Source organism: Canis aureus, chromosome 26 (assembly GCF_053574225.1).
Source record: "Canis aureus isolate CA01 chromosome 26, VMU_Caureus_v.1.0, whole genome shotgun sequence".
Lineage (NCBI taxonomy): Eukaryota > Metazoa > Chordata > Mammalia > Carnivora > Canidae > Canis > Canis aureus.
Genome location: NC_135636.1, coordinates 35,592,957 through 35,615,464, shown reverse-complemented (window position 1 = coordinate 35,615,464; position 22,508 = coordinate 35,592,957). Strand labels below are relative to the sequence as shown.

Genomic DNA, 22,508 nt, shown 5'->3' with positions numbered 1-22,508 from the left:
GTAGCTGGTACAGTCACTTCTGTCATTGTTTTCTAAAAGCATAGTTGCTCTTTTGACTGACCCTAGACATGGTGAGTGTTTAGTCACCATTCCAAGCCATTTATTTAGCATGAAAATTTATTAGGCCATTGTTTAGCAAATTCATCACATTGCACTTTTTACTTAGCAGAATCACTTAATTAGTGTTTTATTACTGGAATTGACTGTCAATTATGTGGCTAATTCATTTACTTAGAGAATGAATTTTTTATCTGGGTAAAGCAATTCAAAGTGCACTGTTAACTCTTTAATGATTAAAGATTGTTGTCAATAACAATTCATGTTGTAAGGAAAATTAAACCATTTATTTCCCTTGAAGTATCAGATGGTGGGAAAATCTTTGGGAAAGTGTAGAGCGGGTAGTTTAGAACCTTGCAAGAATAAAAGAACCTTCATTAACTGAAAGGTTCAGAATACTTGGCAAAGCTGAGTAAAATTAGCTGGAGAGTTTTCAACGGCCTCCTTGAAATAAATTATTTACAGTCTTACACGTGTATATTGCTGTAATGTCTATAAATGCTCTTTCATTTACATTATTTTTGGGGACTTTTGCAAAACCATCGTGGAGTGACATTGGAGTTTATGGTTGGCAGCCTCTAAGATAGCCCCAAATATTCTTGCCTCCTGTTACACATTCCTGTAAAATCCCTTCCCTTGAGTGTAGACTGGGTCTAGTGACTGGCTTCTAATGAATACAATATGACAAAGTATTAGGATTTAACTTTCAGTATTCAGTTATAAAAAGACTGGCTTTCATTTGGGTACTTTCTCTCACTATTGCATTAAACTAGCTGCCATGTTGGGTGCTATCCTATGAAGAGACCCACTGAGCAAGGAACTGAGGGAGGTCTCTAACCAACAGCCAGCAGGGGAACTGAGGCCCTTACTCCAATATCCCATGAGAAAATCAGTCTTCCGACAATCACATGAGTGAACTTGGAATTGGATTCTTTCCTGATTGAGTCTTCAGATGTGACCATAGTCACAGATGACAGCTTCAACACCAATTTAAAAAACTTGAGCCAGAAGTACCCATTAAAGCTGTGCTCAGATTTCTGATCCACAGAAACTGTGAGGTAGTAGATGTTTGTTATTTTAAGTTGCTAAGTTTGGGGGGTCATTTCTTATGAAGCAATAGATAACTCCTACATGGAGTTAACGTGTGATGTTGCAATAATTTACCCAAAGTCTTTTGGTTAATAAGTAGTAGAGTCAGCATTTAACCCCAGTTCTTCTGATGCATTATTGTATACAAAGAAGAAGAAGAAAGAAGAAGAAGAAGAAGAAAGAAGAAGAAAGAAGAAGAAAGAAGAAGAAAGAAGAAGAAAGAAGAAGAAAGAAGAAGAAAGAAGAAGAAAAGAAGAAGAAAAAGAAGAAGAACAACAACAACAACAACTACAGCTAAGACCTTTCATTGCAACTTTCAGAGGTTTTACCATTGTATTCAGAGGCTGTTTTTCTAGAATGGTGATTCCCATGTGACCTGTATAGCTTCATTCCCATGAGAAGCTGACTTGTAGAATTGCTCTTCTTTACCATGTTTCTACCAGGAATTGAGTCAAAATTTCTGTTTCTTGCCTCCAGTAACTGCCATGTTCCCCCATCATATGGTTATAATAGTAGTTCCCAAACATGACTGGCCCAAACTAAGGCTACTGAATTTCTGGGTTCAGAGTGTGGAGTTAAGGAATCTCTAGTTCATACACTCCCTGATGATTCTTGTACTGCACCAGGAGTGGAGTCCACTAGATTAGACAAAGTAGGTTGCCATTTCAGGGATCGACATCTGTAATTCGGCAGCTGAGGGCCACTAGGCTAAACTGTGATGTGCCTTATTAGTTCACACAGTGCTTACACATTGACGAGTTCACACATTTGGTACACACTGCTTTGTTAGCTCTTACAAGAGAACTGTTAGGTATCTGTTCCAGAGGAAAGGCCATCAGCTCTGGTTGCTTGAAATTTTTTGTTTGGTTGGTTTTGAACAGTACTAAACTATAGTACCTCATTCACTGAGAGCAAGATGGACACTGTTTGCTTTTCTTGTTTTCTTTAAGATTTTTTTTTTTTGAGAGAAAATGCATGCACGTGTTAGCGGGGGAGGAGGGTGAGGTGGAGAGAGAATCTCAAGCAGACTCCGTAGTGAATGCAGAGCCCAACATGGTACTCAATCCCAAGAATCCTAAGATTATGACCTGAGCTGAAATCAAGAGTTGGTTGCCCAACTGTCTGAGCCATCCAGCCACCTCTGCTTTTCTTATGAGCAACTCTAAGACTAGTAATACATAAATTGTATTTAACTGAAAACTCCCTTAGAGAGATCATTGCTACTCATAGTACAGATCCATGGACCAGCAGTATCAGTATAACCTGGGAACTCCTTTACAAGTGCAGACTCTCAGGCCATGTTCCAGGCCCTCTGATTCAGAATCTGCATTTTAAACTATCGCTAGATCATATACCTTAAAGTTTGAGAAGCAATGAGTTAATCCAACTTGCTAATTTTAAAGATAAAATCCACAAAGATGGGGTACCTGGGTGGCTCATTTGGTTAAGTGTACAACTCCTGGTTTCAGCTAGGGTCATGATCTCAGGATCATGGGATTGAGCCCATGTCAGTTCTGCACTCAGCACAGAGCCTACCTGAGACTCTCTCTCTCTCTCTCTCTCTCACTGTCCTTCCCCCTCTGCCCCTTCCCCCACATGTACTCACTCACTCTCTCTCTCTCTAAAAATTAATTAATTAATTAATTATTTTTTTAAAAGATCCACAAAGGGAAAATAATTGTGCTAGACAATTTGATGGCAAAACCAGGATGAAAACTCAGGTCTTATAACTCCAAAACTGCTATTCTCATTATGTTAATGCTCTGTTGTCTTAGTGGTTTATGATATCCACAAACTGCTTACATATCCAAGGCATAGTTTGAAATGGAGAAAGCAGACTGCTATCTACCCAGTACAATGGTAAACTCATTTCAAACAGCTGTTGCACATTTAAATTTCCTCTCCCAGACAAGTTTAGTCATTTCATTTTCTCTTTCTTACACATCAATGAAAGACAAAGTCACCTGTCAGCCTGAAGATTGTAAAACCTGTCAAAATTGAGTTTTTCTAGTTTAGCTAAGTATTACACTGCAACTCTTTTGCATACCTTTGTCTTATTACGATTTTGATGAATGAGAGAGAAAAAATAAGCCATGTTTTCGGTATCGGGCATACTTGAGGTTTTTTTCTCCCATCACACATCTTCCTTTGAGGATGGGGGTCTTGGTTGTAGTGATACATACACAACAAAAACATGCTGGGCTGATCTTTTATAGTATGAGCACAGCCCTGGTGACAATGAGAAACCCCAGGTCATGTCCAGCCCAAGCTGAAGTTATAGAGAAGTTGGCTATCTTCAATATGAAAGAAGCATGTTGGATCTGGGTATAACTAAAATCACCAGAATCCTGTCTGGGGAACAGATGCATTTGGAATACATGTGGCTTCTTGTTCCCTAACCCCATCAAGTCTGATGGAACTGAGGCAGGAAATGACTGTCTTGCTAGCCTCACCATAGTAATAAAAAGACATGAGAGATGAAGCTTGAAAACAGACATTATATCTATCAGGAAGATGGAGGATGTATTTTAGAGAGGTTGGTGTACTTACCAAACAAGTATTTACTGAGCAACCACTAGATCTTCGAGATGCAGAGGTAAACAACAGAGATGTGGCACCTGCCTTTGTGGAGCTTACAGTCTAGAGAAGGGATATTAGATATTAAATAATTTCACTATTAATTATTCAACCACTCTTGTAATTGATGGAGATGACAGCTGTGTCCAGGAAGATACACTGTGATTCATGAAGTTATTGTTAGGATCTAACATGATACTCTCAGATGGGGAGGGGAGCAGACAGGAATGTTTTCCTTGATATCCTCAAGCATTCATAAAAGTTAACAGACTTGTTTTTTAGTAAACACCCATTTGCTACTCACCACCTAAATTTTACTATTAATATTTTACCACACGTACTTTATCACCTATTTCCCATCAATCCATCCCTCAATCTGTCTTGAATTTTTATGCATTGCAAAGGAAATTTCAGACATTCATACATTTCCCATTCCCCAAATACTGCACCGTGCATATCAATAATGCAGGCTCAGAGATCTATTTTTTTTTCTTTTGAGGCAAAATTTACATATAAAGAAATACATATATCCTAAGCTTTCGATTCCATGAGTTCAACAATTGCATACACTTGTGCAACCCAAGCCCTAATACTATAAAGGGAGGCCAGGAAGTCCTCTCATGCTCATTCTCAGTCAAACCCTGCCCCCACTCCACCCAATAGGTGACCACAATTCTGATATTTTTTCCTCCCGTGATCAGTTTGTCTATTCTATAAGAGGAAGTGGCTTTTGAGCTGAGTTCTAAAGGATGAATAGGAGTCCACTTGACCTTGAAAGGTTCAAGAAGATTAATATTCTAGGAGTATAACACATCATGTACTAATTCTCAGGTAGACAAGAACTTGCATGGCTGCAATCTAGTAAACACAGGGCAGAGAGACACTAAGTGAGGCAGGTGAGAGAGGCAGAAACTAGACCAGTCAGAGCCTTGAAGCCATATTACTGATCAGGAATGTCGCTGAAGGAGAGTGGGCAGCCAGTATATGGCTTCAGCAGAGAGGTACATGTTCAGCTTTAGACTTCTGAAAAATTATCATGCCTCATTGTAGAGGACAGAACATGGAGAAACAAGAAGGGATTCAGGGAGATGAGAAGACACTGTTTGAGATGTTATGAAGAAAGAGAAGGGTAGCATATATGAGGCCCCTGGCCATGTCCATCCCTTCTTCTGTTGTGTTGACCTCAGATATGTTGCATTTCTAACAATTATAAATCACAGTGTTTAGTTTTCCCCCTTTCTGTCTTCACTTTTCAGTGATACTGGCCAGAAAGCTTTAACAGAAACTGTGGTTCAGAGAAGTTAAGTAACTTGCCCAAAGTCACACAGCCAGTAAGTGGTGGTGTCAGGAGTCCCACTCAGGTGTATGTATGTCAAAGTATATATACTTTTCACCACTTTGCTGTCTTCAGGAACTGATGGCAGTGCCTTGGCCTTTCTATTTGGAATCATTCTTCCCTCATTATATAAGATTCCTCAACCACTCCAGAACTTTCAAAATAGAAGACTGCCCCAGTTGCTAGCAATCCCAACCAACTCATGTGTACTTTGAGGATAAGTTCATCATCTGTAGCCCAGATTTTCCTTTAAGTGATAGTTTGGGGGTGAGGCCAGGTGATCCAACATGGGTCTACCAATACCCAGTTTTATTTATTTTTATTTATGCTTGTTGTCGCTCTGCCAAACACAGAAATGACATACAGAGGCCACCTGAAGGTTCTTGTGCTTGCAGTTCAGTCCTTCTATGTATAACTCACATCCTTCCTCATACAATCTGTCTTTCCCTCTTTCAAACTCCTTTCCAAAGCCATCCCAATGTCACTCCTTTTCATGTTGGCAAGAATATCAAAACTATGCAGTTCACTTTTCTTTATTATTTCTACTTCAGGTAACTGATCAAACATGTTCTTGGAAGTTCTTTTGAATATACTATGTACATTAACATGCAGAGCTGTGTATGGAACTTCTTGCTGATAATATTAAAGAACTTCACAATAATATCAATCTAAAATTAAGTGACCTCATTTTTTTTTGCTTTTATGCATGCCATTCTTATCTGATAAGTAATACACTCCTCAGAAATCCATTCCTTCCCAGCCAGTTTTTCTACCACACTTTATCATCAGTTTATAAAATTGTTTAGATACCTATCACATTGTCTGTTTATGGGGTATTTTTCTACTAGTCAAAGTTTAGGTAATCCATTACTTTAAAACATCAGTGTTTCTGAAAGTACAAATAAATGAAGAATATAGAATAATTAAACACTAGACATAGATGTTGCAGGAAAGGACTTGGGTTCCCAAAAGCTAAAATATTTTGAAAGTCCAGGATTCTATTCCTTCTTCTTTGTGCTTCAACAGTATGTTTCTAGGACTTTCAGATTCCGCTCTCACTTCCTAGTTTGGCCACTAAATAGTCAAGACCCAAAAGCATCCTGTTGTTGCTGCAGACATGTTGCTTCTCACATACCCAGTGATCTGCATTTTTGTTTCTATCGAATTCAGTTTAAAAAACCTATATGGTGGGATGCTGCTATCAGCACCTTTGCTGTCTTGTTTCCCCACTGATTTTCTTGAAACTGTAACCAAAAAAAATGGTTTTCAGTTTTTTTAAATTGTGAAATCCTTTCTTCAAAAATAGACATACCTAGAAGTTTATCTCATGAAACAGAAATATAAAGCCATTTCGCTCTGATTTGAGTAGAGGCCAGGCCATGCACATGCATGCACATGCATGCACATGGACCTACACACACACACACACACACACACACACACAAACACACACACACATACGTGCACAAAACTCATCACAGATCCAATCTTCTGACCCACAGAAGAAACTCTGAACAGAGATCTCCCTTCCTAACTCTGGCCCATGTGGACACTAAGCCCAGAGATAAGAATTCACTTATTCCTTTCTCTATAGACCACACAGGTGACCCTTTCCACTGTATGATTTCCAAAAAATGAACACAGTGAACCCAACCACTAGTCACAGAAACAGGAAAAGATTGATGACTTTTAATTAACAGGGTATGGGGCACAAGAGCAAGGCTATTGCATGAATAGCACACTCTAACTTTGAGCAGTGCACAACATGCACAGCCATTGGGGTAGCCCTGTGGGTTATTGGAGCATCAGGAAAGATGGGGCCCTAGTTTGTAGGGCTCATGGAGACTTCAGAGTTTCATTGAGAGATACTTCTTTTCATTATGGGGAAAGTCACCCAGGGTCCAGTAACCAGCCCTCAGCCTAGAGAAAAGAGAGGCTAGTGTTTCCTTATATGAAGGATCCTTTTGCTGAAACTGCTTCTGCATTTTGGCAGTGGTAGTAATTACAGGAATCTATGAATGTGATAAAACTGATTAAAGTAAACACACTTGTGCATGTGCACAAGTGCATGGAAAACTGGTGGAATCTGAATAGGTCAGTGGACTGCATCCGTGTCAGTTGTCTGATTGTGATGTGGTTCTGTGGTTCTACAAAATGTTAACACTAGGGAAAACCACGTGAAAGGTATAAGGGACTTCTCTACATTATTTCTCATGACTGCATGTGAACCTACAATTATCTCAAGATATAAAACCTCTTGTTTAAAAAAAAAAAAAAAAAAAGGCTGGTGCTCTGGTGATGGGCTGATGTGTAACTTCTGGCCCTGGTCACATCCATCAGCATCTTCAGATGAGTTTTATCGTTTTCCCAGGCATTTACTCACTCGCCAATCCAGCAGGCAAAAAAGTGTTCTACCAATTTCTAGCAATTGCAAAGTGGCTTATTCGTATCTTTATTTTCTTAATCATTTTTTGCAGAAGGTTGTCTAATTTATTGACGTTTTTGAAGGAAAGAGCCAGCTTTTGCTTTTCTTCAGCCTCTCTGTATGTTCCATTGTGTTCCATTAACATCTGTTCATATATTTATTTACTTATTTTCTACTTTCAGTGACTATATTTTTCATCTCTCAAAGTGAAGTTCATACTTTTCAAATCTGCTCATCCTTCTTCCATGATGTGCTACATCATTTCTGTGGTTCAGAGTCCTCCTATTTTCTCTTTAATCAATTTAAATATATTTATTTTATGGCCTCTTGGATTGTACTATTTTCAGTTCTTGGGAGGCATATTTCTCTGTACCACGTCTGTCACCTCTCCCTCACAGGGACGAGCTTCCTCCTGTGGCTTGTCTTTCTTTATGTTTTATTTTCCCACTATGAGATCATCGTTAGTGGAAGCGGTTTGGTTCTGGGGGAATCCATGTGTCTTGGATTACGAAAATATCTCCATAGGGTGGTTTCTCACTTGCTTGTCAGGACAGGTGGTTTTGTATGTTGGTTTCTATGTTTGCAGTTGTATTATCACACAAGTAGCCTCACTGTGGGTCTCCAGACCCACGTGTGGTAGAAGACAAGGGTTTGTTTTGTTTTTGACTCTGTTTGAAAGCTGTCCACTCTTGTTTTTATTCTACTAATTGATACCTTCAGTTTATGCACACAAGCACACAAATCCACACACACACTTAGATATGCACATCCATGCTTGAAATTAGATCCTTGAACTAAGATCAAGACTAAAATTTTATGTCGACTATCTATGTGTGAAAGACAAAGGACTTGTTATGCTTTTTATTTTTGGTGAATTATCAGTCATCCGCTCCTTTTTGTTGGTAAATCTTAGACCGAAGCCAAGAATTTTTAATATTACGCTTTTTTACATATGTTCTCTTTAAGAATTCTTTTTTATATAGTTCATTATTTTTATTCATATTTGTTTTGATTTCTCTACTCCTATCTATGTTTAGCCGACTTTGGTATTGAACAAATCAATTATAATGTGATTTCCTCCAGTCTCTCAAGGTTTTTACTTTTTATTTTTCCCCCCTTATCCATCTCCCCAAGTCTCTGGAAAAGAAGGCAGGTACAACTTCTGAATCTTTGTATAGTGGGGAATGTCTTTCTGGAGCCTCACAAATAAAAAAAAAATAACTGCTACCTGTGTATGATTTGGGAGTCACAGCCTTTTTCCCTCAAAAATGTTCTTCTGGCATTTAAATTTGGGCAACAGAAAATAGGGTTAGCATTGTCTCTTTTCCTTTATAGATAACTAGTTTTTTCCAGCCTAGATTTTTATCTAAGTGCTTCTTCACCCACAGTATTTAAGCAGAAGCATCAGGAGATTTGTTCTGTTTGTAAGTTGTACACAGAGAACTTTTTACATTTGAGGATTGAGGTTTTTATTCTGCCAAAGAGCTGTTTTTACAAATATCCTTTGTTATTGCTTCTGTGTCACTTATGCTATTCTCTTCTATAGTAATGCCCGTTAACTGTCTTTTCTGAGTCTGTTTTCTGTTCTCTGAAAATGGTGCCTAGACACGTGAGCAGACAGGTACGCAGGACACGGAGGTCTCCTGGTTCTTAGATTCTTAGAACCTGCAGGTTCACCTTTAAGGTCTCCGCCTGTTGCTTATTCTCAGATTACAGACTCTGGTGTCCACTTTAATAATGCTTATTGCCTTTTGGTCTGCTTACAATCCTCCCTTGCCTCACCCAGCAAATTTTTTCTAGTTGCTTCTCAACCCACATTTTGACAAATCTGTTCTCATTAATCTTTTTTCCTTTATTCTTCTCTGTGTTCTTGATTTTTGTTTCCAACAAAAATGTATACAATCCAAAATGCACTTCTGTTTTCTGCTGTGTAGGTTATATACCAGTGATGGGAAAAAAAAACACATTGGCTTAAACAATAAATTCATGTGTTACCTCGCAGAACTAGAAGTCAAGAGTTAGAGCAGGCTCCAGGGTTGGATAAGACACCCAAAAAGTCCTGTTAAGCTCCTCTCTTTCCCATGTCATGTTGGCATTACCTACAGCTTGGCTGTCCTCATGGATACAGAATTGCTTTAGCAGTTCCAAGCATCAAACCTACAAATGGTGCAATGTCCAGTGGAAGAGGAGGGATGCTGGAATAGCTTTCTTAGAAGTAAGGAAACATTTCCTAGAAGCCCCTTAATAGAAATCCTCTCCTGTCTCATTAAAAAGTTTTGAAAAATTGACAGAGGATAAGAGCAACTGATTGGCTTAAGGAAATCAGAATTTGCGCCTAAATCTAGGATTAGGGTCATCCACCTGAGTCATGTGGAAAATGTGTAGACACCTAAACTATTGTAAGGACTCTGCCAGAAAGGAAGAATGTAAGGGATGGTGCTTAGGTAAATAGTCAACACTAGCTGCTTTTTTTCTCTTGAAAATTATATTTTTCTCAGCCTTCAGAATGCTATTCCTCTTAATTTTAATATGGCAGGTTCTTCTAAGACCGTGTGGTTTTGTTTCTATTTATTTACCTCTAAAAAAGGAGGAGGGATCTCTCCAGGACTGATGTTTTCTGTAAACAGAACAGACTGATTCTCATTGCCCTCCCTGCCCTGCTGCTGGGAACCCTTTTCTTGTGGCTTGTGCAGGAGGAGTAATGGATATTCGGAGCCCCCATCCCTCTACAGAGTGTCTGACACCATCCCTCCATCATATGTGAGTGCTGTGGAGGAAGGAATTCATGTTCTCCCCACAAAGGAGAGGATTGATCTCTTTGTGAGAAGGAGCAAGTGAATCCAGAAGTCACCTTCCCCATGACTGCTTCTATCCCAACATTTTTCCTAAGAGTGAATCTGCTTTCTGGGGCATAAAGGTCTTTATCCACCTTCTTTTGTTTTTGCCATGTCAGAGACCCCCGTGGAAACAGTTGAGGGGGAGAAAGGGCTCAGAGATGCCAGCACCGCCCCCTTATTTGGTTGCTAAGTCTTTGACTCTCAAGAGCCCAGAAAAGGAAATTAGAAAAAGGTAAATAAAGCGTTTCTTTTCTATCCTTCAGGCAAGTGTTTTACTTCAAGTAACAAAGCTTATTGGTGTCAGTTGCCAATTATACAATGTCCATTTCAGCTCTGTAAAATGTGGCACAGTGGGGGCAGCATTGTACTACCTATTAGTTTTGCAAGTTCGACCCTGTGCATTTGGTCAGGGTTAAGAAAGAGAAAGTAAAAGAGAACATAGAAGAAAATATTTGTGGCCTTGAGTTAGGCAAAGATTTCTTGGACAAGATGAAAACAATAATAACAAACCATAAAATAAGATAATTGATAAATTTGACCTGATCAAAATTAAAACTTTTGCTTGTCAAAAGACACTATTAAGTAAGTAAAAAGACAAGGCTCAGACTGGGAATAAGGATTTCCAAAACATGTATATGATAAAGGGCTTGTATCCAGATTACAACTCAATAAGATAACCCAATTTTTAAAAATGGGCGGAAGATTTGAACAGACACCTCACCCAAAGAAGGAAAACCAATGTCAAATAGGTACTTAAAACTATACAAATTTAAGTGACAATGAGATCCTACCATACAACCACTAGAATGCCTAAAATTGGTAAAACTTACCTAAAATTAACAAAACCTTACCAAACAAGCGTTGGTAAGGATGTGCAGCAATTGGAAGAGATGAGTGCTACATTTAACAACATAGAAGAACCTCAAAAGCATCCTGCTAAGTGAAAAAACACAGTCACAAAACACTGCATACTGTATAATTGCATATACATGGCATTCCAGAAAAAGCAACTGTTGCAACAGAAAGCAGAGCAGTGGTTGCCAGATGCCAGGCCTGGAAGGGTACTGACTGTTTGTGAGGTTCACATTTGAAGAGAATGTTAATTCATCTACTATTCCATTGAGTGAGAGCACATCCTGAGTGGATATGGGATGGGGTGTGGCTCTACTGTGTCTCAGGGGTCACAAATCTGTATACTTCTCCTAGTGGAAGTCCAGAATTTGGAAATACAGAATAAACTTTTCCTACAACATAGCTCCTGAACTCAAGCCAACTACCTCATCTGAGGCTTCACCAAAAAATTGCAATCTCTTTCAATTCTAGAGGGAAAATTACCCTATCTTGAATCAAGTGAAAGTTGATTTTATACAATTTCAGAGATTTTTAAGAAATTTTGACAACATGAACTCTTCATCTTTATGCACATAGGCAGTGTGATGCTGACACGATTAATGGATATTCCTCCCCAATTCTGATGCTAGCTGAGTTCACAGGCTTAGATTTCAATGCTATTATAAGTCTGTTTTCTTGAGGCTTTATTTATATTTGGGAGGAATGGCAGGGATGAGGCATTGACTGCCAGTCAGGTGCCACCTTGAGCTTCTTCCAATGGATCCCATTTCATGGTTGCAATGACCTTCTTAGATGTCGATGATGGTCATCGCCATCTCGAATGCCAATAACAAATAAAGATCCTAGTAACATTATCTGATGTCCCATAGCTAGAAAGTTGTGGGGTTCATATTTCAAGCCAGATTTTATCTTCACATTCTGTGTTTTGTCTCTGACACCTGCTGTTGCCACAGCACCCACTGTGCTTGTGCTAATCACATCTCCATGCTGAGTGGGTGAGCCAGCCTCGTCCCCACCTCAAACTTTCCACACTCAGACTCTTCCCTCTCAGCAAGCAGTCTCCAAGTATTTTCCCCTCCACTCTTCATGCTCTCCTGCCATAATGGGCACGTAGATTGAGAGGAATTATGAAAGATGAAATAAGAAATAGAAACTATAGGAATTTGGTTGGCTAGTGAAGAAGTTCTTTCTGGACTCTGTGGAGGCTTCTGTTAAGATGAATGACTTGATCAAGCTGTGTAAAAAGAACTGTGAAGGCAGAAAGACCCATGAGGAACCTAAAGGAATAGTCGAGTCATGGGGACTCAAACTAAGGCAGTAGCAGCAGGCATGGAGTAAAATATTTAAATGGCTATGGAGCATGTCATGAAGGAAAGAAGAGAGAAGCCCTAGAAGACTACCCAGATGCCACCACTGATCTGTGATTCTCTTGTGCCGAGCAGCACAGCTTGTACAACTTCAGAGTGGCTAATGCTTCCTTGGTGCTTAACAGAAGCCAAGGCATTGTCTGCAAACTTGCTGGTGGTCTCTCCTCAAATCCTCACCCCTACTTTCCCTGTGTTACAGATGAAGACACTGAGCTCAGAAATTGTAGTCACTTGGCCAAGATCACATAGCCCATAACTGGTTGATTAAAAATACAAATGCTGTCTGATTTTGGGGCCCAAACTCATAGCATTTTTCGGGGTGTGGATCGTGCTCCTCTCATGGGATATGATCAGGCCATTTCTGAAATAGTTAGGTAAACATTTTAGTGAGCATGAAAAGAAAACTGGCATATTGCACCTGTGGTTTTAGGCTTTATTATCATTCAAAATGAAATAGTTTAAAAATGTGGAAGGTTGATTTTTTAAAAATTTAAGGCATAATTACATAAATGTGCACTATTCAGTACAGTTGCTACTGACCACACATTGGCAATTTAAACTTAAAATTAAGGTAAAGTAAAAACTCATTTCCTTAGTAGACAAGCCACATTTCAGTTGCTCATTAGCCATGAGTGGCTAGCGGCTACCATTTTGAATAGTCCAAACATAAAACATTTCCATCATTGCAAAATGTCCTTTTGGGCAGTGCTGTGCTAAAGTGGCCTTATACTAGATCAGTGTATTTGAAGTTCACTCTAGCTCTAAGTCAGTTCTCTTTAGAACTTGACTTGGCTCTGGATACGTCTATGTCCACCTGCACTGTCCACCAATCACCTGTTGGTATTGAACACTGGAAATATGGCTAATCTGAATTAAAATAAGACTACACTGAAGTAAGTGCAAAATGCACATTGCATTTCAAAGAGTTAGTATGAATAAAAAGTGTAAAATATATCATTAATAACTTTATACTGACTCTATGTTGAAATAGCAATTTGTGTATGAGGTCAAATAAAATGTATTACTGAAATTAATTTATTCCTTTTACCTTTTTTAATGTTGCTTATGTTGTAATACTATTTTCTGTATTAGGTCAAATTAAATATGTTATTGAAATTAATCTCACATTCCTTTTATCTTATTTAATGTTGCTATAAGAGATTTTTAAATTACTTATGTGGCTTGCATTACATTTCCATGGACCTCTCTGCCCTATTATGTGACTTGAGTGTTCTCTCTTTCCCTTCTTCTTTCCCTAAATCTATGCTGCCTAATACAGTAGCCATAAGCCACATGCGGATATTTAAGCTGAAATTAATTAAAATTAAACAGAACCTAAAATTCAGTTCACAAGGTGGTCACATTAGCCACATTTCACATGCCCAGGAGCCACCTGTGGTTAGTGGCTACCATATTGCACGGCACAGATATGGACCATTTCCATCATCATGGGAAGTTCTATTAGAGCTGATACAGGTTGTACATAGTTATGGCAAAAATCACAGAGGTGGGGTGCGAGTGCCTAAAGCCTGAGAAACATTTCTGGGGTGCCCAGCTCCACAACATATCACCCTCCCATCTCCTGGGCACCTGTCCCTTCCCACCTTTGTTAGATTTGTTTATGCACATCTTATCACTTCTCTCCTGCAACAGCTGCGGCATGCTTATCTCTCTCTGAACACACTTTCCTCCACCCTCCTGTATGTATATAGTATCTAACACTGTGCTTTGCACAACATCAGTACTCAGTAAATATTTGTTAACCAGTTGGAGTGGCAATTCCTAGCAAGTAATTAGAAATACGTGGCTGGAGGGACGCCTGGGCGGCTCAGCAGTTGAGCGTCTGCTTTCAGCTCAGGGTGTGATCCTGGGGTCCTGGAATCAAGTCCCACATCGGGCTCCCCACAGGGAGCCTGCTTCTCCCCTCTGCCTATGTCTCTGCCTCTTTCTGTGTGTCTCTCATGAATAAATAAATTAAAAATCTTTTTTAAAAAGAGGAAATATGTGGCTGGAGCTACAGGGAGATCTATAATAGCTGGTAGCAGGACGATTAAAAAAAAATTAGAAAGGTCAAGGCCAGAAGGAAGGGGAACCAGTAGAGGGACAGTGGTGACCCGAGATCTCACACATCAGCCACAAGCCCTTCACAGGAAGCCACAAAAATTGCAGGGTAATTCATAGGCTTTAGACAACAGCTATAGAAAAAGCGTAGAAGAGGGGGCACTTGGGTGGCTCAGTGGTTGAGTGTCTGACTTTGGCTAGAGTTGTGATCCCAGGATCCTGGGACCAAGTCCCATGTCAGACTCCCCACAGGGAGCCTGCTTCTCTCTCTGCATATGTCTCTGCCTCTCTCTGTGTGTCTCTCATGAATAAATAAATAAAATCTTTTAAAAAAAAGAAAAATAGGGCAGCCTGGGTGGCTCAGCAGTTTAGCGCCACCTTCAGCCCAGAGCGTGATCCTGGAGACCAGGGATCAAGTCCCACGTCGGGCTCCCTGCGTGGAGCCTGCTTCTCTGTGTCTCTGACTCTCTCTCTCTCTCTCTCTCTCTCTCTGTGTGTGTGTCTCATGAATAAATAAATAAAATCTTAAAAAAATAAAAATGTAGAAGAAATCCAAAATATGATTATGTGATAGATAAACATGCAAGACCCATACATGAGAAGTTGAAATGGCATGAAAATTAAGGGTCTGGTGAGGAGAAAAATGAGCAGTGCTCTCTCCCTGGGCCAGCTGGTTTGAGTTACATTTTATGAGCAGCATGTGAATTCTAGCACCCTTGTTGAATTAGCTGCCGAATCGCACATTAGTTTTAAGGCTCCCTCTCGAATAGGAACATCATAACGTTTTTTAATTGGGGCTGATAAAAACGTAGCATTACTTGTAGGTTCCTGAGAGAAGTGAGTTGTGAAATTGGGTTTTCATTAAACCTAATGATGGGAAATTAAGTATAGTGCGTCTGGTGAAATGGGGTGTGATAAAAGGCATCACTTCTGCATTATCAGAGGTTAATAAGGGAATAGGTGAGGTAAGATACATTGGAAAAGGGAGTCCAACTAGTTGAATTAATAAACCTTGAAAGCCCCTTGGTTCTGAGTCTTCATAGCATCATTAGCACCGGCATTGACATTATTACAAATGTTACAGCAATACAAGTTGTTAAATTTCAAATGCATTTGTTTTCCATTCCAGTGTTGGTTTTGCTGACACCAAGTTTACAGTCTGTCTAGCAATGTGTTTAGGGAAAATATCCATATTGGTTTGGGTTAACACTTGGCATCTCACAAAATTTGCCAGGTGCCCATTCCCAAGAAGCCTGTCTCTACCAGGGAGCCGGCCTCTCAGGCAGTCCACACCCCAGGGCCTTTGGGAGACCCTAGGTCTCTGAAGACATCTGTCCTCATGTGTACTGGTAGTTTAGGTGGGAGACACTCCCAAGGCTCGGGCACTGACTCCAGCTCATGCTGTCCTAGGGATTATGAAGTGCAGCATCTAGAGAAGCAAACTCAATTGCTCCTTCTCCATCCCCAACCCCACCACACTGTCACAGGAGTGATATTCACTGGAAGGGGGCCTTATATCTGTAACAGCTGGGACACCTGCAAAAAAAAAAAAAAATCGTGTGTCATTAAAGAGAGGAATGAAAACCCTTCAATAGCTTCCCACTGGCTTGGAGATTCTCACATATTGACAGCCTTCTTGACCTACCACCTATCATCTCTTACAACTTTGCCCCATCATGTTTCCACTCACCACCTTCTCTCCATCCCAGTCTCCTTGCTCTTCCCTAAATGTGCTTGACTTCTCTGGCTTCTATTCTCATGCTTCAGATGGTTCTTGTCTGTCTGCCGTACTAGGCTATCAAGCCTTGAGGGTGAAATCTGTGCATTGTCAGCACCTACCACAGTCCCTGGCACATTGAGAGTGAGTTCTCAATAAATCTGACTCCTGATCCCCACCGTGTGGGGAAGGAGGAAAGCAGCCCCACATTTGCAAAGCTCTACATTTAAACAGTGCCAGTGAAGATGTGCTCCCTGACACCTACAATCCCAGAAGTAAGCAGTATTTTTCTTCTGTGCTGTCAAGAAAGCTGTGGTAACATCTCACCTAGGCCCTTGTTCCCTGTACGTAAACCTATACACTCTAGACCTTTCTGTTGGCAATCCTTTCCCTGCTCAGAACAGTTTTGCTCTTGCTGTCACATAAAAAGTTTCACTTTTACGTATAGAATCAGCGTCTGAGGGATTATTGTGACACAAGCGACAAACAAGCTAAAGGAAACATGAATTTTTGAAAAGACAGGTTGCAGAAAGTCAGGAATATATGCTAAAGCCTTAAGGAATATATGCCTCACCCTCTGCTAAAGGCTTAATGGGGTCTGCCTGGGTAGCTTGCATTGTCTGAAAGCACTGGGGTGAGTGACATCAAAAGTAGCAGTTCTCATCTAGTGCATGCCACAACAGGAGGGCCTAGGACACAGATCGTGTCCTTGGGAGGAGGTTGGTGAAACCAAGCCTAGGTGGTTGTGAAAAAGACAAACTGGGCCCAAAAGACCAGTACTACGCGCTTGCCAGGGAGTCGGTAGGGCAAGAATGTGGTGGTTCTGGTCCAAGGGGAATGGGGGAATTCAAATCTGACCTCAGCACGTGTCTGTTTCCAGGTGGCCATGCTAGAGAGGGCAGTTAGAACAACTCCGTGGGTATAGAGATTATTATCAGGGAGAGCATAGATCTTCCATCAAGGAGAGATCTGGTAAAGAAGAGGGGATATGGGACCCCAGGTCTGGGAGAAGTAGCTGGCAGGACTAAAGGAAGAGGTTTGGACTTCCTTACCGCCAGGTGGGTTCAGCGAGGAACGAGATCAAGGATCAGGGTGGGGGAGGGAGACAGTAGGCAGAGCCCACAGCAGGAGAGAGCAGCTGAGAGGGTCAGGATCCTTGCTCTCTGTTGGGGTCCAAGACTGGCTCCCATCCCTCCCAAGGACGTAGGCAAATGGACCAGGAGCAGGCACCAGAGATGATTAGATTTCCAGGCATCCTAGCTCCTAAACAGCTGTCTGGCTTCTCACTTATTCTGGGCTTGGCCATGATTGGCCAAGAGCACCCTGTCAAGCCTGGACCAAGGACTATGACAGGCAGAGGATGACAGCCAACCTGGAATTTTGTCTTGGCTCCACCGAGATGCACCCTTGGAATAGAAACAAACCAAGGGTTATTGTGTTCATTGGTTTGTTGTTTTGATTTTTAAATCTACCGCCACGGCCATGCAAGGGAAGCAGTGTGTGTCTGTTCTTCCTGCAGTTTCCTGATTACTTGAGGCCTGAGTTAGTTCCCCCAGCCCTGGGGAAGGCAGGGAGGACAGAGGACAAAACTCATAGGCATTGTTTTGCCTTCTTTTCTTTGAAGCAGATGGCAGCCGTGGGGAGCTGTCCCAGCCCACACTCACCATCCAGACTCACCCCTACCGAGCTTGTGACCCTGTGGAGATGAGTTATCCCCGGGACCAGTTCCAGCCCGCCATCCGAGTGGCTGACCTGCTGCAGCACATCACCCAGATGAAGAGAGGCCAGGGCTACGGGTTCAAAGAGGAATATGAGGTAAGAGACTGGCCTGTGGTGCAGAGGTTTTATGGGTGCTAAATCCTTGTGATGCAAACTGTGGTCCCCAGACCAGCAGCAGCATCAGTGTCACCCCCAGTGATAGCATGTTGGAAAGGCACCATCTTAGTCCCCACCCATACCTACTGAATCAATTTGGATTCATACCTTCCTGTAATAGGAAGACAGAGGGCTCAAACCCCATCCACTTGTTAAAAAAAAAAAAAAGCCAGCCAGTGATTTCTGGGAGACCTGCTTGCTCGTAATCACCTTTGGCCCCGTTATCTTACTTCTGCTTTGTTCTCAACACTTCCCACTCTTGCCAAGTCACTATCACTTCTGGTGTCTTCTCTCTCTCTGTACCTTCTTTCCCCTACTCATCCCTTTTCTCCTTCCCCAGAACATCTCTAATGCACAGGACTTGCAAGTAGTGGTTGTTACTAAGGCTTGGGGAATAATAGAAGAATTGCAGCTAAGTACAGGAAGTGGCTAAATAGAAGTCCTTCTGAGGTTCTGGTCTTCAGACACATGTCTGTCCTCTCCTTCCCAAAAGTCCTTTGTAGTGTCCTCAAAATTTTCCTTTTTTTTTTTTCTTTTTCCCAGCAGCTGAGAAAAGAATTCCTACACTCCCCTCACTGTTGTGCAGAACAACTCAGCTTTCTCTGTCGTTTTGTTTCAGACCTTGCCCACCTTTTCCAAAGAGTGAAATAAAATAGAAGGAAAAACTCATTAAGATGTTTTCCTGAACTAAAGAGCACCTCACTCCCCAGGAGGAATATTTTTTTTTTTTTTTTTGCAAGCCTCCTCTTGCAGCCAGCTCTGAAAACAAGCATTTCTTTCTCTGATTCTCCTTTTCCTCTCTCTCTCTCTCTCCCCCTCTCCTCCTTCCTTCCTAAAATATCTTCCTAGCATCTACTGTATGCCAGGCTCTGAGTTATATGTACTAGTTTTTTGTGGGTTTTTTTTTCACATGCAGCATGTGCCCCAAATATGCTTGGTTCAGTTACACTGTGTGCAGTGCAAACGCATTGACTCAGACTCTACACATTTGGAATTCTTGATAATGCAGACTAAGTTTATCTCTCAGACTATATTCTGAGAAAGAGCTTACAAAGCAGTATTTCACAAGCTGTGTGAGGTCATGAAATGGTGCTAGGTTGGAGCTCCAGACAACCAAATTCGAATACAATAAACTGTGTGATATTAGCATATCATTTTGCTACCTGGGTTTTAAAATTCTTTATTAATTGAATGGAGGGTTTGGGTAAGGTGATTGCTTAGGGCCTGTCTGGTCCTAAAACTTTACGAGAATATAAAACACAGTGGCAAGGGGCATGTTGGACACATTTATGAGAACAAAAACATTTATGTCAATGGATGTAAGTGATTACCAGCTCAAGAGAACTTGCATTTAATTTCAAATATGGTCTAAGTAAAAGAGCATTTTTCATATGATCAACCTACAAATCGTGGAGGAAATTAGGATGATAATTGAAGGAGATGGTCTCAGCACCTCCCATCCCTAGGCCTTATTTCCCAGGGGTTTTGTTGAATGGTCCCAGCCCCTTAAAGTGTGAAGAGGGTATACGTGCATGTGCTTATACACATCTCTGTAGATCTGACTGGTGAGTGACTGTCAGGACGGAGTGTGCTGTCAGTAAAGGCATATTCTGTGTCATGATGGTTTAATAAGTCATCAGCTGTCATTAGACCTTATTTGTTTTAAGGTCCCACCAGCATCCAGGGATACAGGTCACTTATGAGAAAGGAGAACAAATAGTCAAAGACTAAGAAACAGTATTCTAAGAACCTACAGTCTAACATTTGAGAACAAAAATACAAGTATATCTGACTCCTTCAGTGCATTTCCTTCCAGAATGATAGCCTGTTTGAAAGTATCCATCCTTGTGTGATAGGATTTGGGTTGATTTTTAAAATTATTTTTGTGCCTTTTTGCATTTTCCAAACTTTATGGCATGGAAATGCTCCATCTTAATAGTGAAAGAGAAAATGGTGCATGTCATTCAGTCATTTAGACCCCACATGGAAACATCGCTAAGTAGACTAGCCTTGCATTCAATCTGTTTAAATTATATTAATCGGTTAACTGGAATGTTTAGCTTGTAATTGACACATTTTCTGATTAATTAGAGGTTAATTGGGAAGTGTTACTTTATGAGGTCTTTCCACAATGTGTCTGTCCCCTTTCCTAGACTTTAGCTAGATATTACTTTGATTATCAAAGCTCCCAGGATGTCTGGAATCTACAGAATGGGTACATAAGTCACAGACCTGCTTGAAGACTGTGCCCTGTTGTAGACATAAGATTCTTGGGCCTCTAGGCCACTGTCAAACCAACATGCTATGTGCTCTTTCTTGCCTATCACCCTTGCTTAGTCTTTCCTTTCTTTTTTTCATACAAATGAGTGGGTTTAACAAGTTGACGTACAGGTTGACTTCTCAGGGGCGCCTGGGTGCCTCAGTCAGTTAAGTTGATTTCAAATTGCGAAATCTCAGGTCATGATCTCATGGGTCATGGAATCAAGCCCTGCATTGGGCTCTGTGCTCAGAGGGGAGTCTGCTAGAGATTTTCTCTCCCTCTCCCTATGCCCATCATTCCACTCATATTCTCATTCTCTCTCTCTTCTTTTTTAATCTCTCTCTCTGTCTCTCTTTCTCTCAAATAAATAAATATTAAAAAAAATAAGAGACTTCTCAGCTTTAGCAAAGCTACGTCTTCTAAAATTAGGGTTTAGCTTTATAATTATTTGAAAATTTGTTCAATAAATACTCGCTGAGTATTTACTGTTCCCCAAGGAATGTTCTAAATATTTGGGATACAATAGTGAACAAAATGGACAGAGGTCCATTCTCTCATGAAGCTTGTGTTTTAGCAGGAGAAACTAGAAATAAATAAGTTGGCAAATTGAACTCCAATAAAAAATATACAATCAATCAATAAAAATAAATTTAAAAATAAATAGAGACTTATTTTGTTAAAAGCTGCAGAGAAGAGGTTCACTGCTCTTCACCCTAGACCTAGGCTGATGTCAGAGTAGATAAAGTATGTGTACCTTCTCTACTTCAGTAATATTCTCTAGTTTTTCAATAAAAGGATAAAAAAAAAGGATAAAACATGCTGATACAGAATGAAGGCCATTTTCACCATTCTTGATGCTCACAAATAAGAGGGAATGGCTTGTGAAAAGTGTAAGTATAAAACAAAAAAATTAAAACTGTGAATTCAGATAAAAAAAGTTATTTTATAACAATTCAGTTAGTGTAATATGTTAGTAACTAATGTAATATGTTAAACAGTGAGACTACTATTTGCTATGTTACAAACTATCCCAAATCTTAGTGACACAAAACAGCCAAGGTATTGTGCTCACTGATTCTGTGGATCAGAAATTTGGACATGGCACAACAGGTCTGCTTCTGCTCCTCGATAACTGAAACCTTGACATGGAAGGCTCTAAGATCAGGCCTGAAATCATCAGAGAGCATCTTTACTTTCATATCTAGTGATTGCTGCAGGCTGTCTACTCAGATCTCAGTAGGATTGCCAGCTGGAACACCTACACATGGCCTCTTCTAGTGGCCTGGGCTTCCTCACAGCATGGTAGCCTCAGGATGTTGGACTTCTTATGTGGTAGCTCATAGCTTCAAAGGCAAGCCTTTTAGCTAACAAAGTAGAAAGTACATCATCCTTTGTGACCTAGATTTGAACATCATAAAGCATCACTGCTACCTCTTTGTATTGGTCATAAACAAGTAATAACTACCTATTCCAAAGAAGGGGAATTAGACTCCATCTCTTGATGGACAGAGGGACAGTTGTAAGATTCTAAAAGAGAATGCAGAACAGGAGATATTGGAAAATACAATCTTTGGATGATACTATCCTCCACAAGTACCATGGAAAAGAAAGGGTAGAACAAGGAAAGGAGATAGTATATTCCAGGGACATAGGGTAAGTGGGGTTCCAATATTAAATAGGGTAGAGATGTAGTCTGAAATTAAAAGATAAGGTTTGAGCAGAGACCTAGTAGAAGATATCTAGAGGAAGAAAATTCCAGATCAGGGGAATACAAGGAGAACAAGAGTGGTATGAGTAGAGCAATAGAAGATGACATTGGAGAAATAAAGGGGGAACTGACCATATAGTGCCTTACAAGCCATTGTAAGGACTTTAGCTTTTATTTTGAATGAAATGGAAAGCCACTGCAAAATTTTGAAAAGACAAATAACCATCTGACATTGTTTTGAAATACTCCTCCTAGCTACTGTGTTGAGAAAAGACATAGGAAGGCAAGAGTAAAATCAGGAAGACCAGTTAAGAGGCCATGGCAGTGGGCAGCCCAGGTGGCTAGCG

General features: G+C 40.5%; 1 protein-coding gene and 1 long non-coding RNA gene across 15 annotated transcripts in view; one reads left to right on the top strand and one right to left on the bottom strand.

Moving 5' to 3' along the window:
* PTPRT (protein tyrosine phosphatase receptor type T) overlaps window positions 1-22,508 on the top strand; it is a 1,037,422-nt gene that overhangs the window by 916,354 nt on the left and 98,560 nt on the right. For 9 of the 13 annotated variants that reach the window (XM_077873195.1, XM_077873193.1, XM_077873206.1 and 6 more), the window contains one exon: window positions 17,943-18,133. In XM_077873195.1, coding sequence (XP_077729321.1) covers window positions 17,943-18,133 — 191 coding nt within the window. The remainder of the gene's footprint in view (window positions 1-17,942; window positions 18,134-22,508) is intronic. The other 4 variants (XM_077873196.1, XM_077873204.1, XM_077873198.1 and 1 more) reach the window with 1 other exon arrangement.
* LOC144298370 (uncharacterized) lies at window positions 15,369-21,798 on the bottom strand. 2 transcript variants are annotated; one of them, XR_013365366.1, is made up of 3 exons: window positions 21,526-21,798; window positions 17,691-17,724; window positions 15,369-16,137 (listed from the first exon to the last, which is right to left on the bottom strand). It is a non-coding gene; the product is annotated as an uncharacterized LOC144298370 (long non-coding RNA). The 2 variants fall into 2 exon arrangements; XR_013365365.1 differs by lacking the exon at window positions 17,691-17,724 and adding an exon at window positions 17,983-18,108 and having other exon boundaries at window positions 21,647-21,798.